General features: G+C 52.7%; 3 protein-coding genes across 8 annotated transcripts in view; 2 read left to right on the plus strand and 1 right to left on the minus strand.

The window, feature by feature from the left end:
- Positions 1 to 1,275: 1,275 nt before the first annotated feature.
- Positions 1,276 to 3,854, minus strand: ALKBH2 (alkB homolog 2, alpha-ketoglutarate dependent dioxygenase). Its single transcript, XM_054392874.1, has 3 exons — positions 3,638 to 3,854; positions 2,255 to 2,453; positions 1,276 to 1,585 (listed from the first exon to the last, which is right to left on the minus strand). Exons 1-3 carry the CDS (start codon positions 3,852 to 3,854, stop codon positions 1,276 to 1,278), a joined length of 726 nt encoding a protein of 241 aa, XP_054248849.1.
- A 271-nt stretch (positions 3,855 to 4,125) lies between these two features.
- UNG (uracil DNA glycosylase) lies at positions 4,126 to 8,350 on the plus strand. 2 transcript variants are annotated; one of them, XM_054392829.1, is made up of 7 exons: positions 4,126 to 4,251; positions 4,789 to 4,989; positions 5,143 to 5,238; positions 6,425 to 6,522; positions 6,963 to 7,051; positions 7,426 to 7,604; positions 8,210 to 8,350. In XM_054392829.1, the coding sequence occupies exons 1-7, from the start codon at positions 4,126 to 4,128 to the stop codon at positions 8,348 to 8,350; spliced, it is 930 nt and encodes a 309-aa protein (XP_054248804.1). The 2 variants fall into 2 exon arrangements, with proteins under 2 accessions (XP_054248804.1, XP_054248805.1); XM_054392830.1 differs by having other exon boundaries at positions 4,126 to 4,215.
- Positions 8,351 to 10,464: 2,114 nt separating this feature from the next.
- Positions 10,465 to 25,757, plus strand: part of ACACB (acetyl-CoA carboxylase beta) — a 37,377-nt gene continuing 22,084 nt past the window's right edge. For 3 of the 5 annotated variants that reach the window (XM_054392535.1, XM_054392533.1, XM_054392534.1), the window contains exons 1-13: positions 13,985 to 14,113; positions 16,967 to 17,105; positions 18,107 to 18,216; positions 18,417 to 18,498; positions 19,043 to 19,141; positions 19,469 to 19,578; positions 19,818 to 19,928; positions 20,864 to 21,073; positions 21,776 to 21,946; positions 22,576 to 22,737; positions 23,379 to 23,542; positions 24,615 to 24,765; positions 24,848 to 24,951. In XM_054392535.1, coding sequence (XP_054248510.1) covers positions 13,988 to 14,113; positions 16,967 to 17,105; positions 18,107 to 18,216; positions 18,417 to 18,498; positions 19,043 to 19,141; positions 19,469 to 19,578; positions 19,818 to 19,928; positions 20,864 to 21,073; positions 21,776 to 21,946; positions 22,576 to 22,737; positions 23,379 to 23,542; positions 24,615 to 24,765; positions 24,848 to 24,951 — 1,739 coding nt within the window. In that variant the 5' untranslated portion in view covers positions 13,985 to 13,987. Of the gene's footprint in view, positions 10,884 to 13,980; positions 14,114 to 16,966; positions 17,106 to 18,106; positions 18,217 to 18,416; positions 18,499 to 19,042; positions 19,142 to 19,468; positions 19,579 to 19,817; positions 19,929 to 20,863; positions 21,074 to 21,775; positions 21,947 to 22,575; positions 22,738 to 23,378; positions 23,543 to 24,614; positions 24,766 to 24,847; positions 24,952 to 25,757 lie in introns of those variants that run through there. The other 2 variants (XM_054392530.1, XM_054392531.1) reach the window with 2 other exon arrangements.

The following is a 25,757-nucleotide window of genomic DNA, read 5'->3' on the forward strand; positions in this document are numbered from 1 at the left end:
CATGGAAAGTATCTATTTCCAGCAGGTCTAGCATTTGTACCTTGGAACTTCCAACCACTTCTACTGCCAGCAGTGTATATTCTTCAGTACCTGTTCTCAGCAGGGCCTCTTTAGAGTTTTTAACTGATTTTTTTGAAAAGTCCAACTGAAAGGTCACTTTAGGAAGCAGTCATGCTGGAGATGGGATCAGAACATGGCACACACAAAGGTTTAAGTCTGAAATTTATCAACTTGTGACAGGGCCACAAAACCACATTTTACTGCAAGCTTCTGTGTTGAATGTTTTCCTTCTGCATACAGCTGCTTTCCAACAGAGCCAGTTTGAGGAGGACAGCACTGACAAACTGCTCAGTTTCACTCGGCTGCAGATACGCTCTGAAAGCCTCCTCAAGGGCTAGAAAGATGAGGGTTGAGCAGTCAGCACTTGTTCTACCTTTCCCTGTCAGGAAAGAGTAGATGGTTTTGGCTTAGCCCTCAATGTGAGGAAGAGAACAAGAAGCAGTACCTTGATCCAGTCCTGAACTGTGATAGATACTCCCAGCTCATGTGAGCATCAAACTCTGAAGATGTTTGCCACCCAACCTGCACCTTCTGAAGTCACTGGGCAAGTCTGTGCAGGCATCTGAGGCTCATTAGATGCTGGTACTTGTGCCTCACAAGCTTCCACGGTGGAGAAGGTGTTAGTAAAAAGTTAAAACCCATCAGTTTTGACCTCCAAGACGACATCTCTGTGTTTAATTCTTGTCTTCTGTTGTGCTTTATTTAAACAATGTATGATATTCTAGTCAAAGCACTGCACTGCTGTTTGAAGTTCTGTTTTCACTTCAAGGTATTTTTGTAACTGTACAGTAGCAATAAAAAAAAAATAAAAAAAAAAGAAACTTGTTAGAAAAGGTAGATGTTGATGTGTGGTAATGGCCTGAAACAAAGACCAAGCACTTGGTACAGGTGATAGGAACAGCACTTCACAGTCTCTGCATAAGAAGCATTCATGCAGGAACACTTCACTCATACAGCATTTTTGGGCAGAGGGTTTGAAGCAGCAACTCCAAATTGTCTATCCATGGGGAAAAAAGTATGGTTGGCATTGCAGATCAGAAGCCAGAGTCTCTAGCAGCATGTTACCAAGCACACTTATCTCCCCTCCTGGCTTAAATTGTTCATCCAGTACCTTAGATCATCAAAGAGAGTGTTTGAACCACAAATTGACAGCTGTCAGGGAAGAAAGTTTCTCTCTTCAGTCAGAAAAACCCTGGTGCCTGACTGGTGAATATTTCACTTCTTGGCTACAGTCCTCACGTTCCGGAACGTGAGGTTGATCCTTGGGGCAAGCACTCTCTTACGGGTGGGCAGGCTGTGGTACCAGTACACGTTGGTGGGGTACTTCAGCAGCAGCAGGCTGCCATGGGCTAGCTGCAGCTTGATGGGTTGGATGTGGCGTGTTGCCTTCTTCCCTCTGGAATCACAGTGCCTGAAAACAAAGTCCCTGCAAGCTCCAAAGGAGACAGAGGCAATAGGGCTGCGTGGAACCAGCTCGCTCTCGTCGTCACGATGTTCCCCTATGTGGTCCCCACCATCTTTGTACCTGTACAGAGCACAGATTAAAATTAAATTCATGGAATCTCAGAATGCTTTGGGTTGCAAGGGACCTTCATCATCTAGCTCCAACCTCCCTGCCATGGGCAGGGACACCTCCTGCTAGACCAGGCTGCTCAAAGCCCTGTCCAACCTGGCTTTGAACACTTCCAGGCTTGGAGCCTCCAGAGCTTCTCTGTGCAACCTGTTCAAGTGCCTTACCATAGAATCATAAAATGGCTTGAGTCGGAAGGGACCTTAAAGATCATCTAGTTCTAATCCCCTGCCACGGGAAAGAATTTCTTTCTAATGTCTCATCTAACACCAGCATCTTCCAGTTTGAAGCCATTACCCTCGTCCTATCACTCCATGCCTTTGTACAAAGCCCCTTTCCAGCTTTCCTGCAGCCCCCTTAAAACACTGGAAGGCTGCTGCAAGGTCTCCCCAGAGCCTTCTCTTTTCCAAGCTCAACAACCCCAACTCTCCTAGCCTGTCCTCACAGCAGAGGTGCTCCAGCCCTCTGATTATCTTTGTGTTCCTCCTCTAGACTAGCTCTAACAGCTCCATGTCCTACCCATTATGCAATTCACATAAAACCTCTCAGTGACCCGTCAATAGTTTTCCACAAGCCCTTTTTCCTTTGTACAAGTTGCTTGATGCAACTGGAAAGCAGACACACCTGTTAATTAGGACAAAATTAAAAGTATGTCCTGTGTCCAGAGCGACATGGTCTCGGATGCGCTTGAGAACTGGGATCCATGGCTTAGGAGAGAAGGTAACACCTGAGTATGTGTAGGTTAACTCAGGGTCTCCATAGGTGACCTGCTTCCTTGGAATGTTGTGCCATTTGCCAAAGACGTGCAACTTGGTCATTTCACCTGTTTCAACAAGAAATGAGAAGGCTCAGGACCAACTCACGACTACCTCTGAACTTCGCTTTCGACAATCTCCTTGATTTGGAGCTTCTGTGAAGCTGCAGTGGGAAATGAAGATGATGACAACCCAAAAGTATCATCTGTTTTCAAGTGTTGCTGTTCCAACAAAACACTTAATGTTCAAGCTTGACACTGCCTTACTGTCCCCTTGAATATGAGCACCCCCAGAGTACTATTGGTGAATTATGTGACTGGGCATATCTCGAACACCCCACGAGCCAGCAATATGCCCTTGTGGCCAAGGGTCTCCTGGGGTGTGCACAAAGGAAAAAGTGTGGCCAGCAGGTTGAGAGAGGTTCTCCTTTCCCTCTACTCTGCCCCAGTGGGACCATGGATAGAGAACTGGGTCCAATTCTGGAATTCCCAGTTCAAGAGAGGTAGGGAACTACTGGAGAGAAGAGGCTCCGGTGGAAGCTCCAATGATGCTGAGGGGCATGGAGCATCTCTGTGAGAAGGAAAGGCTGAGACCTGGGGCTGTTGAGCCTGCAGAAGAGCAGACTGAGAGGGGATCTGAGCAAGGCTCAGCAAGAGCTAAAGGACCTGTGGGGAACAAGAGAGGATGGGGACAGACTCTTTTCAGTGGTGTACATTGACAGCACAAGGGGCAATGGGCACAAACTGGAACCCAGGAAGTTCCATCCTAACATCAGGAGAAGCTTCTTTGGTGTGAAGGTACTGGAGCCCTGAAGTAGGCTGCTCAAGGAGTCATGGAGTCTCCTCTGGAGAGCTTCCAAACCTATCTGAATATCGTGGTCCTGGGCAAACTGATGTGGGCATCTCTGCTTTAGCAAGGGGATTGGACTGGATTATTTCTAGATGTCCCTTCCAATTCCTAGCATGCTGGGATACATCTACAACAAACTTGTGCCACCATTCCTGGGGTACCCCACTTCTCTTCAGATATGAATGAAACTTGAAGCTCACTTCCAGCCAGTTAGAATTAACCCTGCACCATCGGCCCTGTGCTTGTTCTTTACCTCTCAGGCCCAGGCTTTGGCACCACCGGGTGCCTGCATAGACCTCTCCACCTCCCGGCAGCTCTGCCCAGGCCATGGCAGCCCAAGGCAGGGAAACCCTTCAGCAGGCCGGGCCTCGGGGCTGGAAACTGCATTGCCAAGGGCCATTACCTTCGAAATACTCCACCTCCTCTTCCAGCTGCTGGAAAATCTCGTCAGCCTCAGCCTTACCGAAGAGGAGCCGGTAATCGCAGTTCAGCCCCTCAGCGCGGATCTCCTGCCAGAGGGGCTGCGCTGAGGCGGGCCCCGGCTCCGCGGGACGCGGCCTTTTTCCACCGCTACCACTCCCCACCTCGCGGGGGGGTCGTTTCACCACGTATTTGTCCATCAACACTGGTTCGGAGGCACGGATAGCAGCAGGAAGAGACTGCGGGGACCGGGCACGACCCCCTGAAGCAGCGGCGGGGGCGGCCGCGAGGGGGTGCGGGGAAGCCACTGCGCATGCGCGGATAGAGCCCAGCTGCGCCAGACCACGCCCCTCTATCCGTAAGGCCCCGCCCCTGCGCACGCGCGCGGTTTTGGCGCCAAATCGCCGTCCCGCCTATCCCCCGCAAACTAAGCCACTGTTCCTGCTGCCCCTCGCCCGCTCTGCCGCTGCCATGATCGGACAGAAGACGCTGCACTCCTTCTTCAGCACCGCGCCTGCCAAGAAGCGCAGCCGCTCACCGCAGCCCGGCGGTGATGCTGAGGTAGGGAGTGGTGGGCTGGGTGCGGAGCGGGGAGAGGTGGCTGGCGGTCGTGACTGTGGGGTGGGGACAGGCTGCGGGATGCAGCTGTGAGGTGGAGAGAGGTGGCGGGACGCGGCGGAGTCGGGGGACGGCGGCCGTTGGGGCTATGGGGAGCCCAGGCGGCCCCTTCCAAACTCCCGCGCTCCCTCCATGCTTGGCTGAGCTGCCAATCGAGGCCACGCTCCTCCGCCGTTGCCCAATGGGCGCTGAGAGCTTCCCTTTGCGTTACAGGGTGCTACGCCGAGAGGCTCTCCGCTCTCTCTGTCAAGCCAATAGGGAGCAGCGGGCACTTTGCCGCTGGCCAATAGAGAGAGGGTTATCCCCTGTGGGCGGGACCTGTGCTGCGCGGCGGCCAATGGGGCTGGGGCTGAGGTTGTTTTCCCGCGAAATATCCGCGTGTGTTGTGGCCGCCCCTGGAGGGTGGAGCGAAGTCGGATTATGGCGGCTGCTTCTCTTGTGCTGCAGTTCGGTCTGCGGCCGGGCCTAGTCGTCCCCCGGTCGCTCTGCAGCCGCCTTTTCATCCGCCGTTTCCAGGTCAGCGCTGCTAAGAAGGCGAAAGCGGCGGGGGATGAGGTGGGCCCTGCCGTGCAGCTGAGCTTGGAGCAGCAGGAGCGGATCCGCAGGAACAAGGAGGCGGCGAGACAGCGTCTGGCCGAGCGGAACGTGCCGCCGGGCTTTGGGGAGAGTTGGCGGAGGCAGCTTGCCGGGGAGTTCTCCAAGCCCTACTTCATAGAGGTGAGCAGGGAGGGTTGGCCCTGAGCTGAACCTTCCCCTTGCACTTTCCTTCAAGGGAGGAACAACCTGCTCTAGGTGAATCTGGGTTAAGAAGGGGGGTTGGACTGGATGATCTCCAGAGGTCCCTTCCAACCCCACCACTCTGTGATTCAGCTGATGGCGTTTGTGGCAGAGGAGAGGAAGCGCTACACGGTTTATCCGCCCCCCGAGCAGGTCTTCACCTGGACACAAATGTGTGACATCAGAGATGTGAGTAGAGATGCTGGGGAGGGATGGGTGGCAATGCTCAGGGCTGTGCTGCACACAACACACAGGAGTGACCCTTCTTTCCCAAAGGGAACACAAAGGGGATAAGCGAGGGACACTGATGGCTTGGGAAAGAAACTAACCTAGCTTAATAAATAATGAAATATGTACAACTGGATGCAAACTAATATGGAGCCCAACCCTTTGTGGCAATCACAGCACCACTGATGCTGGGGGCAGGCAGTGAGGAAGTCCCAGACTGGAGTTGGCAGCAGATGGGAACTAAGTTCAGAAGCTGGATTCTGGACGTGGATTCAGGAATTGGGACTGAAAGCAGAACAGAGAGTTCTTGGACACTGGCTATTGCAGAAGAGGCTTGACCTTAATGATCCCTCAGCTTTCTCCTAAAGATGTTGTCCATGGGATGCAGTCCATTGTCAGTCAGTTTACAGTTACCTGTCCAGTCCTCCCCACAGGTGCCACCTCTGATTTCTTGCCCCCTAGGTGGGGCATGAGATGTGGCAGTGCCCTTGGTGTGCCCAGGAGCAAGTCTCAGAGCCCTTCTGCTCTCCCTTTCAGCTTCTTCTTGCTAGATGCAGCTCGTGGCTGTGCAAACCTGCCCTGAGCTGCAGAAATTGCCTCACTGAGCTGGGAAGTTACAGCACTGACCAGAAGTAGTCCTATTGTAGTTCAGACCAGGACATCTGGGGGGGATCTCTCCAGCTGTTGGTGCATTTAGATCTGGTTGGATGCACAGTCATGTTCATTTGCTGTTCAGCCTTGTAAGCATCAATCCCATGGGGTGTGGGAGACATTGTTTCTCTCAAGTAACTCCTAAATCCCAGCTTCCCTTTCATCTCTGATAAGGAACCAGGGATTTATTGCTTTATTGCTCTCACTGGATACAGAATTTCCTTTTAAACTTCACCTGGACTTTTGATCTTGTTTCCAAGATAAGAGTGCTGGAATTTTGGGTCTGGCCTATCTCTTGGTTGTTGTTGAATTCATTTGTAATGAACTATAATAAAAAACAAGACAGTGGCTCAGGTGATCCCATTGCCACTTTGGGACATGGTTTAATGGCCATGGTGGTCTCAGGTAGGTGGTTTCACTTGATGATCTTGGAGGTCTTTTCCCTCTTTCGAGTAATACTGATTGAAAATGAGTGCTAACAAAGGTCTGCTTTCAGGTAAAGGTTGTCATCTTGGGACAAGATCCATATCATGGACCTAATCAAGCTCATGGGCTCTGTTTCAGTGTCCAGAAGCCTGTTCCACCTCCTCCCAGGTATGAAACCACTCAGCTGGCAAAACCCCTTTTGTTTAGAGCTTGTTTAGGGCAAGAGGAAGTGGCCTCAAGTTACACCACGAGAAGTTTAGGTTGGATCTGGAGAGCCTGGCCCAGGCTGCCCAGGGCAGTGGTGGAGTCCCCATTCCTGGAGGGGTCTTAAAGCCATGGAGATGTGATGCTGAGGGCCATGGTTTAGTGGTGACCTCATGGGTGAACAGTTGGATTTGATGATCTTAAAGATCTTTTCCAACCTGAATGATTCTTTGATTCCAACCAGACACACAAAGGTAGATCCTTGTTACTCTGCTTCTACAAATGGCTTTCTTATCCTAAAAGATAACATTAAGATCAGTGCTTTTCTTGTCTGGTGTAGGAGCCACCTGTTGTTTGCTCTTTAATTGTGTTTATTTTAAATCTTCTGATGTTTTTGTTTGCAGTTTAGAAAACATCTACAAAGAGCTGTCCACAGACATTGAGGGCTTCACCCACCCTGGTCATGGTGATCTGACTGGCTGGGCCAAGCAAGGTGGGTTAATAGATGCCCTAGTAACATGTCCATGCAAAAAGCCATCTAGAAGGCAGACTCATGGTTGGAAAGAGCCCATCTGTGAAGGAGAGAATCAGTTGTGAGTGCTTGACAACCTTAGGGTGAACACTGGACTCATCTTTTCCCAGGTACATAGCATGGCTTGGATTGGAAAGGGCCTTAGAGATCATCTCATTCCACCCACCCTGCTATGGGCAGGGACACCTTCCACTAGACCAGATTGCTCAAGGCCACATCCAGCTTAGCTTTGAGCATCTCCAGGGAGGGGGCATCCACAATCTCCCTGGGCAACCTGTCCCAGTGTCTTCCCAGTGTTTTGGTTCCATCCTCTGTGTTTCTGCTCTGTTTGCCAGGAGTGCTGCTGCTCAACGCTGTCCTCACGGTGCGAGCTCACCAGGCCACCTCCCACAAGGAGAGAGGTTGGGAGCAGTTCACTGATGTGGTGGTGTCCTGGCTCAACAAGAACTTGCATGGGGTGGTCTTCATGCTGTGGGGAGCCTATGCCCAGAAGAAAGGCAGCTCCATTGACCGGGTATGGGTCCCTCCTCCTCCTCTCCCCTCTCTCGCTCCTATTTTTTGTCAGTTGGGTGGACACTAGAGGGCACTTCCCTGGCAGAATTGGGCTTTTCTCCCTGCCTGAACTCTGTGCTCATGTTTGTGTTGTCTTCCAGCTTAGCCTTTGGCAGAATTAGGCAACCAAAGTGGACAGCTGAGGACATAACTGCCTTTTTTTTCCAGGAAAAGCCTCACGAATAAGCATAAAACTTGCTGCTGAGATTCCAGCAGCTGAAAGAGGGCCAGGGTGTTACTGCTGATTCATGTAGTCCACCCAACCTCTCCTCACTGGGACAGAAGTCTCAGTCCTCACAGCCAGTTCTTTGGGTCCTCAGGCTTGTGGCTGAGGAGGTGGAGAGAGGAAAGCACACCTGCATGGTGGGGCAGAGCAGCCAGCTGTGTCCAGGGGGCTGAAAGGATGCAGATCACAGAAGTGCTTGGGTTGGAAGAGCCTTTTAAGATCACCAGGTCCAACCACTGACCTAAGACCACTGTGTGGCCATTAAACCATGTCCCAGGTTGCCATGGCCAGACTTTTCTTGAGCAGCTCAATCTAACCTGGTTTCCTCTCCTGCTTCACAGAAACGCCACCACGTCCTGCAGACGGTCCATCCCTCACCCCTCTCTGTCAACAGAGGATTCTTTGGCTGTAGGCACTTCTCAAAGACAAATGAGCTGCTGAAGAAAGCTGGGAAGCAGCCCATTGACTGGAAAGCACTCTGAGCTGCTCTGCAGGACCTGCCTGGGGAGGGGCTTATGGTTGTAACCAGCCCCTGGTTTGGGGGTTATCTCGGTTCTGAAAAACTTTTGCTGACCCTGAGGGTTTCTCTTTGGATGCTGATCAAGGAAGAAGCCACCAAGCTTTCAGAGATGTTCTATTTTATTAAATGGTTTTGTGGGTATTTTTTTGTGTGTGAAGAGCAGGTTGGAGTGTGGAGATCTTCTCTGCTCTTTGAACAGGTCTCAGCTTAGTTGGAAGCCAAGAAACAAGAGCTGTATATTGCTTTGTGTTTGCTGTACTGGGAATGTCTTTCCAGGTTCTCATGGAGGGATGTCAATTCTAGGAGCTGGGTTTTGTCCAGACCCTGCTTCCTGCCCTGCCCTCCTTCCTCTTTACCTCCTTTGCAAATCCAGATCTCTTATTTGGGGGTGTGGAGCTGATTTTTGCAGGAGAAAAAGGGAGATGCTTTTGGGTTTTAGCTTAGATTTGTTAGATTGTGGCCTCTTGGGACCATACAGTGTCAGAAGTGGTCCTTGGGGTGTCCATACCCTCACCATTTCAGGGTACCTGGGGTCTCCATACCCTCACCATTTCAGGCTAAATCTTGCTCCCCCAAAGAGGGGACAGTGACCAAAACTCTGGTCATGCTCTGAGGTTTTTTGTTGGCAGTTAGACAGGAAAACCAAAAAGGTTTTTAGAGTCTTAGTGGCTGTGTTAATCCCTTGGCTGACAGCTGAGATGGGATGACCATGAACTTCATGGTACCTGCTGATGGCAGCAGTGAAGGTTTGTTCACCCAGGCCAACCAGTTGATGGGTCAATGGTTGCAAATTATTTAAGCTCTTAAACAAGAGGGGAAGCTTTGTGCTTTGTGCTTTGCCCTTCCTAGGAGCAAACGAAGGTCTCTGGCCACTGTCGTAACGAAACTTTGGGACTTCCAGGTCGGAGACAAGGTTGGACTTGAAGTCAAAGATGGGACTGGAAGCCCAGAAGTGTAATTGCTGTAATGGAACTCAAGTGCCTTGTTCATTTGGAAACTACATCAGGCTGTGTAGAATAACCCCTGTAAAGCTTTCCCTGGAGTTTGCTCTGTGGGTGACACTAGTACAAGGGACCTTTACACTTCCTGTGTCTGGGGTTTGTTCATTTGTTTGTTTGGTATTCTCCCCCTACTCTGTTTTTTAAAATAAAATTTAATTTGTTTACGTTGTGCTGTCATCTTCCAGCCCTAGGAACAACCCAGGGGCTGACACCCTGGGTGCTGGCATGGGTGGGAGGTTCCTGCTCTCTCCCCAAGGGGGTTGCCCTTAGGGAGGCACAACTGCAGGAGCTTGTCCTTCTCTGTCCCTGTGACCAGGCATGGAGCCAGGGCACCTTTGTCCCCCAAGGATCGGGTATCCTGCCTGCCCATGCTGAACCATTGCCTCTAGCAGAAGCTTGCCAGGCATGTTAGGAGGGAAAGATTTCTGCTTGACGTTGCCATCACGTGTGAGGATGCAACCCTAACACAGCTACCAGTGAGGGGACACTGGGACATGTGCTTCCCCCACCCTGTGGCCATCACCTTGACCTCTGGGCTGGTGGTGTGGATGAGATCAGCATGACCAGCCCTGGAGTGGGCAGGCACGGCTGGGACAGAGAAGGGGGGGACCCACAGGGCTCTGCACCCATGGTGAGTGACCAGGGCTGAGGGAATATGGGAGGCTGGTGAGTTTCCTTCAGACCATCTCCAGCTTTAACTGCTTGTAGAGATTTTTGGGGGTTGGTTTTTGAGGTTACCCCATTATATGAGGGGGCTCTTGGGGGGGCTTTGCTGCCATCTTTGGGATGCTGTGAGCCGCTGGGGAGGGGGGGGGAGGGAGGGGCGCTGTGCTGGTCTGCATGAAGGCAGAGTGAAACCATGGTTCCTCCTGCCAGAGCTGCTCCTCTTTTAAGGAGTAAAAATAGCTCTGGCTGAGCCTAGAGTCAAAGCTGGAAGAGTCTGGCTTGGTGTGCTGGGACACACACACCAGTAGAGAAAGGCTCTTGGTGTTTTGGGGGGGCTGCTCCTGTGATCCCAGCTGATTCTGGGTCCTCCCTGACCAAGCATCTCCACACCTCTCCCCAGGGCAGGTGAATGCTGCCGGCTGTCCTGCTCCTGCTGCTCCTGGTGTTGCTGGTCTGTGCCAAAATGTCCGACCCTCAGCCTGGGAAAGAGGAGAAGCTAGAGCAGACCCCATTGGAGCAGTCAACAGTTGACACTGTAACCAAGACCCCGGTCTGTCCGAGCCCCCTCCGTCCCCCCACCCCACCGCGGGCTGGCAGGTCCTTGGCGGTGCAGCAGGAGCAGATCGCTGTCTACAACCCTGCCGCCCTCCGCCGGCCGGCCCTGGCCAAGTTCGTGCTGGGCTCCTTTGAGGACAACTCCTCCGATGATGAGCTGGTGGCCACAGCCTTCAGAGTGGGCAGCAGGCGCAGCAGCCTGGCCGGGGCAGGGGGAAGCAGCACTGAGCCCCCTACCACGACCGCCCGGTCGGAGCCCAGCACTAACATGAGGTAGGGGCAGTGGGGTTGGGAGCAGTGGTGGTGCAAGCATCACCCCAGTCTGGCTGGGCAGATGCTCTATGAGGGTGCACTTCTCAAGGACCTTGTTGCTAAAAATTGGGGTGCATCTGTGGGTGCTTCTTGGAGCACCAAATGTCCCCTTCTGGCCCTCTCTGTCTTGGGAAGGGACCTTTAAAGCTCATCCTGCCCACTTCTTTGTGCTGCTTCATGAAAGCCCCTGGATAAAGGGTCAGTGACAGCACCCCAGGAGAAGATGTAGCTGAGCACTTGGTGTGACAGCAGCAAGAGCTGGGGCAGAAGTTGCTCTGTTACAGTGATTTTTTTGGGGTGCTGAAGAATGGAGTGAGAAGTGCTTAGGGTATTCAGAACGTTCCTTCAAGCACAAACCTCCCTCTGCAGCCAAACTGCCCAGCTGCTTACGTTGCCTCATGGCTGCTGCTCTCATTTTGCTACTTCTCCGCTGTCTCTGCACCATCACCATCACCTGGTCACAGCTGTGGTTGTTACAGGCCAGGGATGCATCATGGAGCATGGATTTTCTTGCATGGCAAGACAAGAGTTTGGTTGGGTGAGGTGGTGAGCATGGGGCTGGTGTTCTCCAGACACTCCCCATCCTTCTGGGTGCCCAGTTTGTGTGTGAGATTTGTTGGAGGCACTTCATGGGGTAGGTGGAAACTTCTGAGCTGAGCCTTCTGAGAGGGTACCTGCATGTCCATGTGCACTTGGGTGTGCAAATGTTGTCCTGGACCCCACAAGGACTGGCTGCCCAGGGAGGTGATGGAGTCCCCATCCCTGGAGGTGTTCAAGAAAAGGGGGGCCATGGCACTTTGGGACACGGTTTAATGGCCATGGTGGTGTTGGGTTGATGATTGGACTGGATGATCTTAGAGGTCATTTCCTCAATGTTTCTCTGGATGCCAACATGCTCCCTGGATCCCATGTGGAGATGCACAGCATCCCTGGAGGAATGGGACAGGTAGGGTGGGGTGCTCCTGTGCTGCTCCTGCTCCCCTTCTGCCTGTGCAGATAAAGGCTTCCAGCCAGAAGAGTGTCCCTGTGGTGGCCTTGTGAGGGGTTGTTCAAAAGCAGCTGAGCTTTGTTCCGTAGTGGGTTTTGCTCACTCCTGGTGGGGACCTTGGGCAGCTCTCTTCAGAGCAGCTTCCCACGTGGCCATGGCTGGTGGGCATAAAAATAACTGGAAATGAAGTGCTGCTGCCCAGCACCTTCTGGCTGCCCCTCTCCCAGTTAAAAATAGAAGACCTTTGGCTGTGGGAAGGTGTCAGACAGATCCACAACTACCCAAGATTGTCCTCATGCCTAACTGAGGGTTTGGGTGGTTTCATGAACCGCTGCTGCTCCTCTCTGCTTTAACGTGGGAGGAATTTCCTGATGCCAGGCTGTAGGTGGGGTTGGTGCCAGTGTGCAGGGTGGGGTGGCTGTGCTGGGACAGGGGTTTTGGGCTGTGGGAGGGAATGGGCAGCATGGCCAGCCCCAGCAGAGCTGCTGGGTGGCATGGGGGATGCACCAGAGTGAGATAACCCCAGCACTGCTCCATGCATGGTTCCAAGCACTGAGAAAAGTGCCCGAGCTTGGAGAGGCTGTGACATCTCCCAACCTCCCAGAGGGTTCTGATGTTTTGTGGAATCACAGATTGGGTTGGAAGGGACCTTAACAACCATTGAGTCCAACTCCCTGCAGCCAGCAGGGACGTCTGCAACTAGAGCAGGTTGCTCAGAGTTCCAAAGAACTGGAATGGTTCCAGGGATGGGGCAGCTCCCACCTCTCTGAGCAAGTGGGGACAGAGCCCCACCAATCTTGTGGCGAAAATTTCTTCCTTCTCTCCAGTCTAAGTCTCCCTCTTTCAGTCTAAAACCATCACCCCTTGTCCTGTCATTGCACTCCCTGATGAAGCTCCCCCCCCCCACATCGTTCCTGTAGCCTCCTCTATGTACTGGAAGGCCACCAGAAGGTCTTCACATAAACAAGGCAAGTGCTACCAGTGTGACATCTGCTCATCCTGGGGGAGGTTTGTCCTTTCTCCTTGGCTCCTTTGCTACCTTATCTGTGCAATAACAATCAACAGCTCCAAACTTTGGCTGAGTTAATGAGGGAGGAATGTCAACCTCCTCATTAAAATAGAAAGTCGATTAAAGGTCTCAGGCAGAGCCTTGGGAAGGCACATGGCTGGCTGCTGGGGAGGTCTACCAGTGGTGCCAGGCCTCCCTGTGACAGTCACAGCTGTGCCAAGGGGTGGGAGGCACAAGGGCTGCCCTATAGGACTGCTGGGGTTGGAGTTTGTCCTTCTGTCCATCCACAAGCACAGCCCAGTCCGGGGATGTAGGATGGGCTGTGAGACATGGAATAGACTCCAGAGGGCATGGAGATGTCTTCAGTGGAAAATCATGGGAGGGGTGAGTCTGGCCAGCAGCTTGGAGAGGAGTTTGGAGGTTGTGGAAGCAGCAGAGGGGGATGGGATGGAATTGATCCAGCATGGAGCTGTGGCTGTGCAAGAGCAGAATTCCCATGGGAGCTGGTGGGAGCCATGCATCCCACTCTTTGTAAGGCTTCTTCCCTTTGGTGACCTCATTCATGTTTATAAATATGTGAAGTGAATCTCTGTGGAGATCCTGGAGTGCCACAGGGAGCTGGTAGCCAGGGAAGGGAATCCCTGTGGAGATTCTCGAGTGCCACAGGGAGCTGGTAGTGAGGGAAGGGAATCCCTGTGGAGATCCTGGAGTGCCACAGGGAGCTGGTAGCCAGGGAAGGGAATCCCTGTGGAGATTCTCGAGTGCCACAGGGAGCTGGTAGTGAGGGAAGTGAATCCCTGTGGAAATCCTGGAGTGCCACAGGGAGCTGGTAGCCAGGGAAGTGAATCTTGATGGCCCCTGTGAGCGTCAGCAGGGTGAAGGGTTTATTGTTCTCCTCAGAAGGAACTGTGGAAGGGACAATGTGTGGTGTGTGCTGCTGCCAGGCTTCCTGCAGCCCTATCCCGCCGGGGAAGCCCCGGCTGGGAGCAGTGTGCTGGTTGCCATGGTGAGGGTTTGCCGGCGCGGCTGTGTGATCGCTGACGGTCGGCACACCCCACCAGACCCAGCATGTCCGGGCCGCACCTGGTGAGACGGGGCCGTGAGCAGCGGAAGATGGACCTGCAGCGGGACTTCACCGTCGCCTCCCCCGCAGAGTTTGTCACCCGCTTCGGGGGCAACCGCCTCATCGAGAAGGTCTCTGCTCGTGTGCTCCTGCCTCTGTCTGCCTGCCTGCCTGCCTGCTGGGTCCTTGCTGCTCATGGTGGCATCCTTGAGCCCTGCCCAAGGCTTCCATGCCAACAGGCTTGGCCTGGTGACAGGCTGGGGCAGTCCAGAACTCTTCAACCCCAAGCTTTGCTCAGCCTCATGTGGTGGGAGAGGGGAAACCCTCCCAGCGCTGCCCTGGCACAGTGGTTGCTTGCCACAGCTTTGCTTGGCCGGCATGAACCAAAGTCCACAGTGCCAGGCATCAAAGCTGCCTTTAAGGAGCCTCCTGCTCCGCCAGCACATCCAACCATGCCAGCACATCCAACCATGCCAGCACAGCCGCTCTGCTTTGCTCACCACCTCCCTCCATCTTGCCTCCTCTCAGGACCACTGTGGGAGTTTTAGGCTGCACCTTGAAAATTTTCCACAAGTCTTGAAGAGAAAGTAGTAGACTGTAAATAAATCACCATTGGATGTAGAAAGGAAAATAATGATAAGTTCTAAATATCCCCATGGGACAGATTACAAACATAAAAGCCAGTTGTGTATACTAACTTTCTCCCTCTTTTTGGCTTCCTTGCTCTGCCAGATACTAGCTCTGGCTTCTGCTGGCTTTGCTGACCTTGGCTTCATTGCTTTGTTGTGGCTGAGTAGTAACAAACAACTCTCTGCTCTTCCTCTTGTCCTGTGTGTACCCTGTGTGTTCCCGTGGGTAGGGAAGGGAGCAGGGAAGGGGAAGCTATTAATAGCCCCCTGGTTTCTTCAGGAAGGTTCTTGTGCTGTTTATAAATTGTGCATGTGTGTAAATATTGTATATTTTGAACATGGTCGTTGCATTTCATTTCTAGACTGTAGTTTCTTTGCTTGTAAATACAGCTTTGTGGTGGGTTGAAAATTCCCCCCCCAGCATTAAATTGCCAGCCCAGCCCAGTTGGAAGCAAATGAAGCTGTGTTTACAAGCAAAACTAAAAGGTAATGCAATGAATATGTACAAAATATACAATATTTACATATATTTACAATATATAATATTTACAATATATAATATTTATACAATATATATAATTACAATAATAATATTTACATATTTAATATTTGTATAATATATAATATTTACAATATTTACATATATATGTACATATATATATGTACACATAATTTATAAACAGCACAAGAACCCCCCTGGCCAAAAAAAACCCAGGGGAACTAATAGCTTCCTCTTCTCTGCTCCCCTCCTTACCCCTCTGTACACAAAGGGACAGGAGAAAGAGCAGAGAATTGTTTTGTTAGGACACTCAGCCACAACAAAGAACACATTCAAGGTCAGCAAAGCCAAGCAGAAGGCACAAGTCTCCCTCTCAGAGCGAGGAAGCTGAAAGGAGATAAAGAGTTAGCCTCCACAACCAGCTTATGTTTCTAATCTATCCAATGGAATTGCTTAGAACTTATCATTATTTTCCTTTTTACATCCAAGGGTGATTTATTTACACTGGAACAGGTTGCCCAGGGAGGTGGTGGAAGCCCCATCCCTGGAGATTTTTAAGGCCAGGCTGGATGTGGCTCTGGGCAACCTGATCTAGTGTGAGGTGTCCCTGCCCGTGGCAGGGGGGGTTGGAACTGAATGATCCTTGAGATCCCTTCCAACCCTAACAGTTCTATGATTCTGCATTCTACCACTTCCTGTCAAAGATCCGTGGAAAAATTTTCTAGGCATAGCTTGAAAGTACCACAAGCTTCATTTGCTTTCCAACTGAGCTGGTCTGGCAATTTTATGTTGGGGGGGGTAGGGGGGAGGGTGAGAAATTTTCAACCCACCACAGCCACACAGCCATCCCTGTCCCCTGGGGGTGAGTAGAGGTTTCAGCTTGAGCCCTACCATGTCCCTCATCCCCCAGGCGCTGTGGTAGTTTTAGGCTATGCCTTTAAAAATTTTTCACAGATCTTGAACAGAAAGTGGTAAAATGTTGATAAAATCACTCTTGGGTGTAAAAAGGGAAATAATGATAATTCTAAATAATCCCATTGGAAGAGATAAGGGACTTAAACTAGCTGTACCAAAACAATCATGCTCTCTCTCTCCTCGTCTCTTTGCTCTGGGAGATACTAACTTCTGTGCTTCTGCTGGCCTCTGCTTGCCCTTGGCTGCATTGTTTTGGCTAAATCTAACAGAAAAAATATCTCTGCTCCTTTCTCTTGTCCCTTTTGTGTACAGGGCAGGTAAAGGAGGCAGGGGCAGGGAGGTAGAAGCTCTTAGCAGTTCCCCTGGTCCTTGGCCAGGGGGGTTCTTGTGCTGTTTGTTAATTGCAAATATTAACAAACATTGTTAAATATTGTAAGTAGTGTATATTTGGTACATATTCATTGCATTTCATTGTAGTTTGCAGTTTTGCTTGTAAACACAGCTTTCATTTGCTTCCAACTGAGCTGGTCTGGGTGGAAATTGAGGCATAGGAAATTTCATGTAAATATGAGAGAAAACTTTTTCACTGCGAGGGTGACGGAGCACAGGCTGCCCAGGGGGGTTGTGGAGTCTCCCTCTCTGGAGATATTAAAAACTCACACAGAATCACACAGGATTAACCAGGTTGGAAAAGACCTTTGAGATCATCCAGTCCAACCTATCACCCAACTCCATCTACTCGACTAAAGCACGGCAGCTCACCTGGCTGCGTTCCTGGGTGATCTGGTGGAGGTATCCTGCTCCAGCAGGGGGTTGGACTAGATGATCTTTTGAGGTCCCTTCCAAGCCCTGACATTCTGTGAAAATTCTGTGTAATTTAATGTTGGGGTGGGGGTGGTGGGGATGGTGGTGTGTGGAATCTTCAACCCACCCCGTTGCAGGTGCTCATTGCCAACAATGGCATCGCGGCGGTCAAGTGCATGCGCTCCATCCGCCGCTGGGCCTACGAGATGTTCCGCAACGAGCGCGCCGTCCGCTTCGTCGTCATGGTCACCCCTGAGGACCTCAAGGCTAATGCAGGTAATTCCTCAAAGCACTCCCCCTGAGGCGGATGTAGACCTCCTGGCTCTCTACAGCTCCCTGAAAGGAGGTTGGAGCCAGGCGGGGGTCAATCTCTTCTTGTATTGAGGGATAGGATAAAAGGAAACAGCCTCAGGTTGCACCAGGGAGAGGTTAGGTTGGACATGAAGAAGAATTTTTTTACTGCAAGAGTGGTCCAGGCATTGGAACAGGCTGCCCAGGGAGGATTAGGTTGGACATGAAGAAGAATTTCTTTGCTGCAACAGTGGTCAGACATCAGAACAGGCTGCCTGGGGAGGTTTAGGTTAGACATGAATAAGAATTTCTTTGCTGCAAGAGTGGTCCAGGCATTGGAACAGGCTGCCCAGGGAGGTTTAGGTTGGATGTGAAGAAGAATTTCTGTGCTGCAAGAGTGGTCCAGGCATTGGAACAGGCTGCCCAGGGAGGTTTAGGTTGGATGTGAAGAAGAATTTCTGTGCTGCAAGAGTGGTCCAGGCATCGGAACAGGCTGCCCAGGGAGGTTTAGGTTGGATGTGAAGAAGAATTTCTGTGCTGCAAGAGTGGTCCAGGCATCGGAACAGGCTGCCCAGGGAGGTTTAGGTTAAATGTGAAGAAGAATCATGGAATCATAGAATCATAGAATCATAGAATCCCTGAAGGTGTTAAAAAAACACATGTGGGCATGGCACTGTGGGATGTGGTTTAGTGGCCATGGTGGTGCTGGGTTGGTGTTGAACTCAATGATCTTAGAGGGCTTTTCCAATCAAAATGGTTCTATGAGAGACGTTCTCCACCCTTTCCTTCTCCCCATGTTCCTGCCTGGGACCTGGGGGGCTCTGCATATCCTCCTGCGCAGCCAGGTGCAGGGGTAAATAATTTTCCTCCCTCCTCCAGCCTTCCTGAGATGGAGGATTTGGGGAGGGGGTGCAAAGGGCACCATGTGCATGGGGCAGAGCTTGGAGGACTGGCTCCCACCACCACCATCACGTGCTGCCTTTCAGAGTACATCAAGATGGCAGATCACTATGTGCCCGTCCCTGGTGGGGCCAACAACAACAACTATGCCAACGTGGAGCTGATCGTGGACATTTCCAAACGGATCCCAGTCCAGGTAGCTCATGGGGCTTCCACCTCTTTGTTGAGGGAAGTGCATGGAGAAGAACTGCAGAAAGCAGGGGCATAGGAGGGTCTTCTGGAGGTCATCTGGTCCCAAGAAATGGGGTGATGTCCCTCTGTGTGGAGGACCTGGGTGTGATGCTGTGGATGCCAGCGTGAGATAACAGCTCGTGGGGCTCCTTCTCTTGTGCCCAGGCGGTGTGGGCTGGCTGGGGACATGCCTCGGAGAACCCCAAGCTGCCAGAGCTGCTGCAGAAGAATGGGATAGCATTCCTGGGTAAGAAGCTGGAGGGAGCAGTGGGCATCAGCCTGGGCCTGTTGGGATTGGACAGGGGGTGAGGGTTTAAACTAAAAGAGGGAGACTCAGGCTGGAGAGAAGGAAGAAATGTTTGACACTCTGGGTGGTGAGAGCCTGGCCCAGGTTGCCCAGAGAGGTGGGAGATGCTCCATCCCTGGAACCATCCCAGGTCAGACAGTTTGGGGCTCTGAGCAACCTGCTCTAGTTGCAGATGTCCCTGCTGACTGCAGTGGGGTTGGACCTAGATGACCTTTAAAGGTCTCTTCCAACCCAACCCAGCCTTTGATTCCCTGTAATGCTTATTCTGAGCATTGGGTGGAAGAAACCTCAAGGACTTCCCAGCCAGGCAACATCCCAGGCTACCCCTTGGAGAAGAGTCAAGCTCCGTCCTGGGTGGGCAGTGGCTTTGGAGCATTTCCCATTGCCCCACGCTTCAGCGAAGGGTTGACGGTGCCAGCTGAGTGGGAACCAGCTTTCTGTGGCATCTGCTGGCTCAGCTCACCCCTGCTCTTGATATTCAAAGGTCCTCCCAGTGATGCCATGTGGGCTCTGGGGGACAAAGTGGCCTCCACCATCGTGGCTCAGACAGTCGAGATCCCCACGCTGCCATGGAGCGGGAGCGGTAAGTGCCTCCTCCCCACCTGGGGAGGACTTGATGGTCTCAGAGGTCTCTTCCAACCTCCACAGTTCTAGGATTCTAAACCCACACACCCTCTGCTCCCCCATTTCTCTCCATCTCCTCCAAAACAAGCACTAGGACTGGGATCCCTGGTCCAGCTGACCTCAGATGTTGGTATCTCACTGCAGCCAAGGGGCTTCAGAGAGGTTTTTAGAGATGATGTGCATGAAAACAAAGGGAGTGGAATGTGCCAGCTTGGGGGTGTCCAGCTTGCTGGGCATAGCTAATGTGCCACCCTGGTGATGACCATATTCCTGACCATGCCTGCAGGTCTGGTTGCCCAGTGGTGTGAAGAGGGCCAGAAGCATCAGCAGATGATCAGCATCCCCCTTGAGACGTACGCACAAGGCTGCGTGAAGGACGTGGAGGAAGGCTTGGAGGTGAGGCATGGGCAGCTGCTTGGCTCTTGCCCACCATCATTTCTCTTTGGAGCCTCCTGCATGCTCTGGCCCTTTTGGCCTCCCAGCACATGACATGGGAGGCTGCTCCAGCAGCAGTTTGTCCTTCTTCATGGACAACCCTGCTCTGGGGCTGCATGGGGTTGGGCAAGGGTGGGTTGTTGTGGTGGTGGGTTGGGGTCCAAAGCACTTCAGTCACGCCAATGCTCGACCCACCTCAGGTGGCCCAGAAGATTGGCTACCCACTGATGATCAAGGCAGCAGAAGGTGGTGGGGGCAAAGGCATCCGAAAAGTGGAGGCAGCGGAAGAGTTCAGCACCTGCTTCCGACAGGTGAGAGGCACCTGGACCCCCCCAATCCCTGTCCCATCCTGGGGTGTGCAGCAGGGTCCCGCTCCCACCTTGGGTGCCTCATGCTTCCTGCCTGGACTCACCATAGGACCTGCATCCATCCTGGGATGAGGTCTGGAAGCGGTTGGCATTGGGCTTAGAAAGGTCCATGCAGTTTTGGAAGTTTTGAGGGGTGCTGGTACCCAGAGTGTCCTGGGGTGACTCTGTTTGTCTAGCAGAGGGCTCTGGCAGTCAGACTCAGAAGCACCAGACTGAAGTTCCAGCCTGCTGGTTCCTGGAGGGGTGGAAGGAGTCAATGGACTTCATTGTTCTGGCTCGATTGCCACAAGGGGGCTTGAACAGATGCAGATGGAGGTTCTGTGGTAGTTTCAGGCTATGCCTTGAAACATTTTTCACAAACCTTGAACAGAAAGTGGTAAAATGTAAATAAATCACTCTTGGGTGTCAAGAGGAAAATAATGGTCATTCTGAACGATCCCATTGGAGAGATACCTACCATAAGATCTGGTTCCCAAGACAATCTCGCTCTCTTCTCACTCTGGGAGAGACTAACTTGCTTTTGCTTGACCTCGGCTGCATTGTTTTGACTGGTATGAACTTCTCTGCTTCTGTCTCTTCTCCCTTGTGTACAGGGGGGTAATGGGAGGAGGCAGGGAAAGGAGAAGCTGTTGCAGCTTGCCCTGGTCTTTGGCTGGGGGGTGTGTCCTTGGCTGTTTATTAATTGTAAATACCTGTAAACATTGTCTATTTTGTGCACATTCCTTGCACTCCATTGCAGCTTGTGAACACAGCTCCCATTTGCTTCCAGCTGAGCTGGGCTGGCAACGTTAACGCTGGGGGGGAATTTTCAACCCACCCCAGGAAGCTCCTGAGTTCTGGGGGTCGACGCCAGAGCACCACCTTCTCCCTCCCCGCAGGTGCAGGCGGAGGCGCCGGGGTCCCCTCTCTTCTTGATGAAGCTGGCGGAGCACGCGCGGCACCTGGAGGTGCAGGTGCTGGCCGACCAGTACGGCAACGCCATCTCCCTCTTCGGCCGCGACTGCTCCATCCAGCGCCGCCACCAGAAGATCATCGAGGAGGCGCCCACCACCGTCGCCACCCCCGCCGTCATCGAGCTGATGGAGCAGGTGGGTCACACAAACATCCAGGTTGGGAAAGACCCTCAGGATCACCGAGTCCAACCCAGAACCCCGCTCTGCGAGGCTTCACCCCTGAACCATATTCCCAAGCACCACATCCAAACCACCTTTAAACACGGCCAGGGTGGGTGACTCAACCACCTCCCTGGGCAGCACATTTCAATGCCCCACACCCTGTTTTGGGTGAGCAGCTGCTCTTTGCTGGGTTGAGCCCCCTGAAGCTCCTCAGGAAGGGAAGAGGGACACCCTGAGCCAAGCAGGATGCCCCAGCCCTCCTTGGATCCATGCAAGGATTCTGGTGGTGGGACACCACCAGTGTGGGACACCCCAGCTCTGCTGCAGTGAATAGATCTTTGCCCACCATGGTGGGACACCCCAGCTGTGCTACAGTGAACAGAAGGTCTTTGCCCACCATGTTGGGACACCTCAGCTCTGATTCAGTGAACAGGAGGTCTTTGCCCACCATGTTGGGACACCTCAGCTCTGTGCAGTGAACAGAAGGTCTTTGCCCACCATGTTGGGACACCTCAGCTCTGCTGCAGTGAACAGAAGGTCTTTGCCCACCATGTTGGGACACCTCAGCTCTGCTGCAGTGAACAGAAGGTCTTTGCCCACCATGTTGGGACACCCCAGCTCTGATTCAGTGAACAGGAGGTCTTTGCCCACCATGGTGATTTCCCCCTCCTGCAGTGTGCAGTCCGCCTGGCCCAGATGGCTGGCTATGTGAGCACAGGCACCGTTGAGTACCTCTACAGCAAGGACGGGAGCTTCCACTTCCTGGAGCTGAACCCACGCCTGCAGGTGGAACACCCTTGTACAGAGATGATTGCAGATGTGAACCTCCCTGCTGCCCAGCTCCAGGTATCTCAGCATACTTGGGTGACTCCATGAGGTGGGAGATTTGGGGTGACTCTGTTGGGTGGACATTTTGTGATCTGGGGAGAGGTGTTGAACTGGTGCCTGGCAGAGGGAAGCTGTCCCATGCACTGTTGTAGAACTGCCTGGTTGGAGAAGAATTTAAGGTGATCAAATACAACCATAACGTAATATCTCCTGGTACACAACTCTTACACCATGCCATAGAACGACAGAATCAGAGAATGGTTTGGGTTGGAAAAGCCCTCTAAGATCATCCAGTCCAACCACCAACCCAACACCACCGTGGCCATCAAACCATGTCCCAAATTGCCACGGCCACACATTTCTTGAACACCTCCAGGGATGGGGACTCCACCACCTCCCTGGGCAGTCTGTTCCAATCCCTGACCACTCTTGCAGCAAAGACATTTTTCCTCATCTCCCATTCAGTGTCCCTAAGCTCTTCATCCAAACCCCAAGCAGGCTGCAGATGGAAGCAGTGTTGCATCCCTCCATCTTCTCTGGCTCCTGCAGCATGGTGCCTCTTCTCCTCACTCTTCATTCAGACCATCTGTGGAGGTCTCCCAGCACTAAAGTCTTGTTCTGAAGTCCTCCTTGTGTTTCTCCCACAGATTGCAATGGGCATCCCCTTGCACAGGATCAAGGACATCAGGATGCTGTACGGGGAGAGCCCCTGGGGAGATGCCCCCATCTGCTTCCACAGCCCCACCAACCCCCCCGTGCCCAGGGGCCACGTCATCGCTGCCCGCATCACCAGTGAGAACCCTGAGGAGGTGAGCAGGGAGGACATGCTCTCATCTGCTGCCCCCCACACATGGGAGCAGGGTTGAACTGGGCAAGGTCCTCCCCAGCTGGACAGTGCCTCCTGGGCATTGAAGCCATGGGGCTGGCCAGATCCATGTATCACAGAGGTTGGAAGGGACCTCAAGAGATCATCAGGTCCAACCCCCCTGCCAGAGCAGGATCACTTAGGGTAGTCTGCACAGGAATGCACCCAGGTGGGTTTGGAAAGTCTCCAGAGAAGGAGACTCCACAACCTCCCTGGGCAGCCTGCGCCAGGGCTCCAGCAAGCTCACTGTAAAGAACTTTCTCCTCATGTTGAGGTGAAATCTTCTATGTTCAAGCTTGAACCTGTTGTTTCTTGTCTTATTAGTGTGCATCACCAAAAAGAGCTTGGCCCCATCCACTTGACACCCACCCCTCAGATATTTATAGTCATTGATCAGATCCCCTCTCAGTCTTCTCCAGACTAAACAGCCCCAGGGCTCTCAGTCTCTCTTCCTGCAGGAAATGCTCAAGTCCCCTAAGCATCCTCGTGTAGACCAATAAACAGCGAGGAGATTCCCCTTCCCTGCTCACACCCCACGAGTTTCCAGCCTGGTTGCTCCATGTCTTCTGCCCTGTCTTCACGCAGGGTTTCAAGCCCAGCTCGGGGACAGTGCAGGAGCTGAACTTCCGCAGCAGCAAGAACGTCTGGGGGTACTTCAGCGTGGCAGCTGCCGGGGGGCTGCACGAGTTCGCCGACTCCCAGTTCGGGCACTGCTTCTCCTGGGGAGAGAACCGGGAGGAGGCCATCTCGTGAGTGTGCTGGGACTGGGTGGAGGGCAGGTGTCCTCAGGAAGACACAACATTGGTGCATGAGCTGGGAAAAGTGGCTTTTGTCTTGAGAGGGCCAGAACGGGGCTGCTGTGCTGAACAGCTTGGTTGTGCTCCAGACACTGTCTGACTGGTGCCAAGGGTTGCAGACTGGGCTGGAGGTGCAGCTCCAGTTCATCAACCTGACCCTGAACATCCTGGATTGGATCAGCAAGAGTGGGGCCAGCAGGACCAGGGCAGGGATTGGCCCCTGGTACTCAGCACTGGTGAGGTCACACCTCAAATCTTGGGTGCAGCTTTGGGCCCCTCACTCCAAGAAGGACACTGAGGTGCTAGAGCAGGTCCAGAGAAGGGTAATAAAGGTGGAGGGCAGGGGAAAAGAGGTCTGGTGAGGTTCAGCTGAGGGACCTGGGGTTGTTCAGCCTGGAGAAAAGAAGGCTGAGGGGAGACCTCGCTGCTCTCTACAACTCCCTGAAAGGAGGTTGGAGCCAGGTGGGGGTTGGTCTCTTCTCCCAAGGAACAAGTGATGAGAGGAAACAGCTTCCAAGTTACCCCAGGGGAGGTTTAGGCTTGGACATGAACAACAATTATTTCTTCACTGAAAGAGTGGTTAAGCCCTGTCCCATGATACCCAGGGGAGTGGTGGAATCCCCATTCCTGGAAGGGTTTCAAAGCCATGGAAATATGGTGCTGAGGAATGTAGTTTAGTGGTGACCTGGCAGTGCTGGGCTAAGGGTTGGACTGAAAAATCTGAAAGGTCTCTTCCAACCCAAATGATTCAGTGATTCCATGACATGTTTTGGTGGTCTCCTGAGGCCATGCTCAGCAGTGAGCAGAGATGTTCATTCAGTAACTGAGTAACATATAATGAGTCTGTCTTGGGTCATTAAGTGTTTTATTAAGCCCATGCTGACCACGTGAGGCCACCTCCTGCATCTATGAGGGTGCCCAGGGCTTGGGAACTCATCACCCAGTCCCAGCAGGTCCCTGGTCACCTTTGCTGAGAGCCAAGTGCTGCCTCATCCCATTAATGGAGGCTTTTGCTCCCTACAAGGAACATGGTGGTGGCCCTGAAGGAGCTGTCCATCCGCGGGGATTTCCGGACCACTGTGGAGTATCTGATCAAGCTGCTGGAGACGGAGAGCTTCCAGAACAACGAGATAGACACAGGGTGGTTGGACCACCTGATCGCTGAGAAAGTGCAGGTGGGAGACACCGACCACCCCAGGGCCACTGTTTTCCTTTGGCTGTCAGACCCAAGCCCTGTCCTTTCTGTCCCCACCCCAGGCAGAGAAGCCAGACACGATGCTGAGCGTTGTCTGTGGTGCCCTGAACGTCGCAGATGCTGCCTTCAGGACCTGCATGACTGAGTTCCTGCACTCGCTGGAGAGGTGTGGAGCAGGGAGCTGCTTGGCCATGCCATGGGCACAGAGTCACAGGGATGGCACGTTCCATCTGAACGTTCCCATGAGGGTGCTGGAGCCCTGCAGCAGGCTGCTCATAGAAGTTGTGGAGTCTCCTTCTCTGGAGAGCTTCTAAACCCACCCAGACACTGTGATTTTGGGCAAGCTGCTGTGGGTGCCCCCGTTTTTGAGCAGGGGAGCTGGACTGGATGATCCCACCATGCTGGGGTTTGGAGACTGTGTCCTACAGGGCTGCTTCCAGCAGCCTGTGCTGCTCCTGCAAGCCTGGAAACCTGAGGTTTCCTCTCCCTGGCTCATCGTCCTTTCTCTTTTTGCTACAAAAGCTTTGCATATCTGGAGGCAGTGCCCATGGCCATCTGGACAATAGGAGGATCTGCTGGGACCCTCAGCTCCTGCTTTTTTGCTATCATTTGATCTGGAGAGGGGGAAGAGTTTCACATGGTTGGGAAAACAACTTTCAAGGGAAAGTGGCTGAATGCAGCTTGGTTTTGGTTTTGCACATGAACAACAAGGTTATTCCTCCAGCCTTGGAGGATGCCTGGAGCTCTCCCCCACACCCTTATCTCAGCGTGCTTTGCTGGTATCTGGCCTGTCTCTGGATGCATTTTTCACCCAGCACTCACATGGGTCACTTTGAGCAGCTGCCTGTCCCCTCCAGTCACCTTTGTGCCCTCCTGTAGTCAGCTCAGAGCCTGATGCCAGAAGCACCACTAACATCTCACACACTTTGCTCCTCACCGGTGCATGAGGTGAGCAACACCCATGGGGTCTGA

This window comes from Indicator indicator, chromosome 26, assembly GCF_027791375.1.
Source record: "Indicator indicator isolate 239-I01 chromosome 26, UM_Iind_1.1, whole genome shotgun sequence".
NCBI classification, from domain to species: domain Eukaryota; kingdom Metazoa; phylum Chordata; class Aves; order Piciformes; family Indicatoridae; genus Indicator; species Indicator indicator.

What these genes read in the sequence shown, in the direction of transcription:
- ALKBH2 (XM_054392874.1), bottom strand. Translation starts at nt 3,854, where the DNA reads ATGGACAAATACGTGGTGAAACGACCCCCCCGCGAGGTGGGGAGTGGT. An exon ending in GGAGGTGGAGTATTTCGAAG is followed by an intron (nt 2,454 to 3,637) that starts GTAATGGCCCTT and finishes TTGTTGAAACAG; the next exon opens with GTGAAATGACCAAGTTGCAC. An exon ending in AATTTTGTCCTAATTAACAG is followed by an intron (nt 1,586 to 2,254) that starts GTGTGTCTGCTT and finishes TGCTCTGTACAG; the next exon opens with GTACAAAGATGGTGGGGACC.
- UNG (XM_054392829.1), top strand. Translation starts at nt 4,126, where the DNA reads ATGATCGGACAGAAGACGCTGCACTCCTTCTTCAGCACCGCGCCTGCC. An exon ending in CCAAGCCCTACTTCATAGAG is followed by an intron (nt 4,990 to 5,142) that starts GTGAGCAGGGAG and finishes TCTGTGATTCAG; the next exon opens with CTGATGGCGTTTGTGGCAGA. An exon ending in AAGGCAGCTCCATTGACCGG is followed by an intron (nt 7,605 to 8,209) that starts GTATGGGTCCCT and finishes CCTGCTTCACAG; the next exon opens with AAACGCCACCACGTCCTGCA.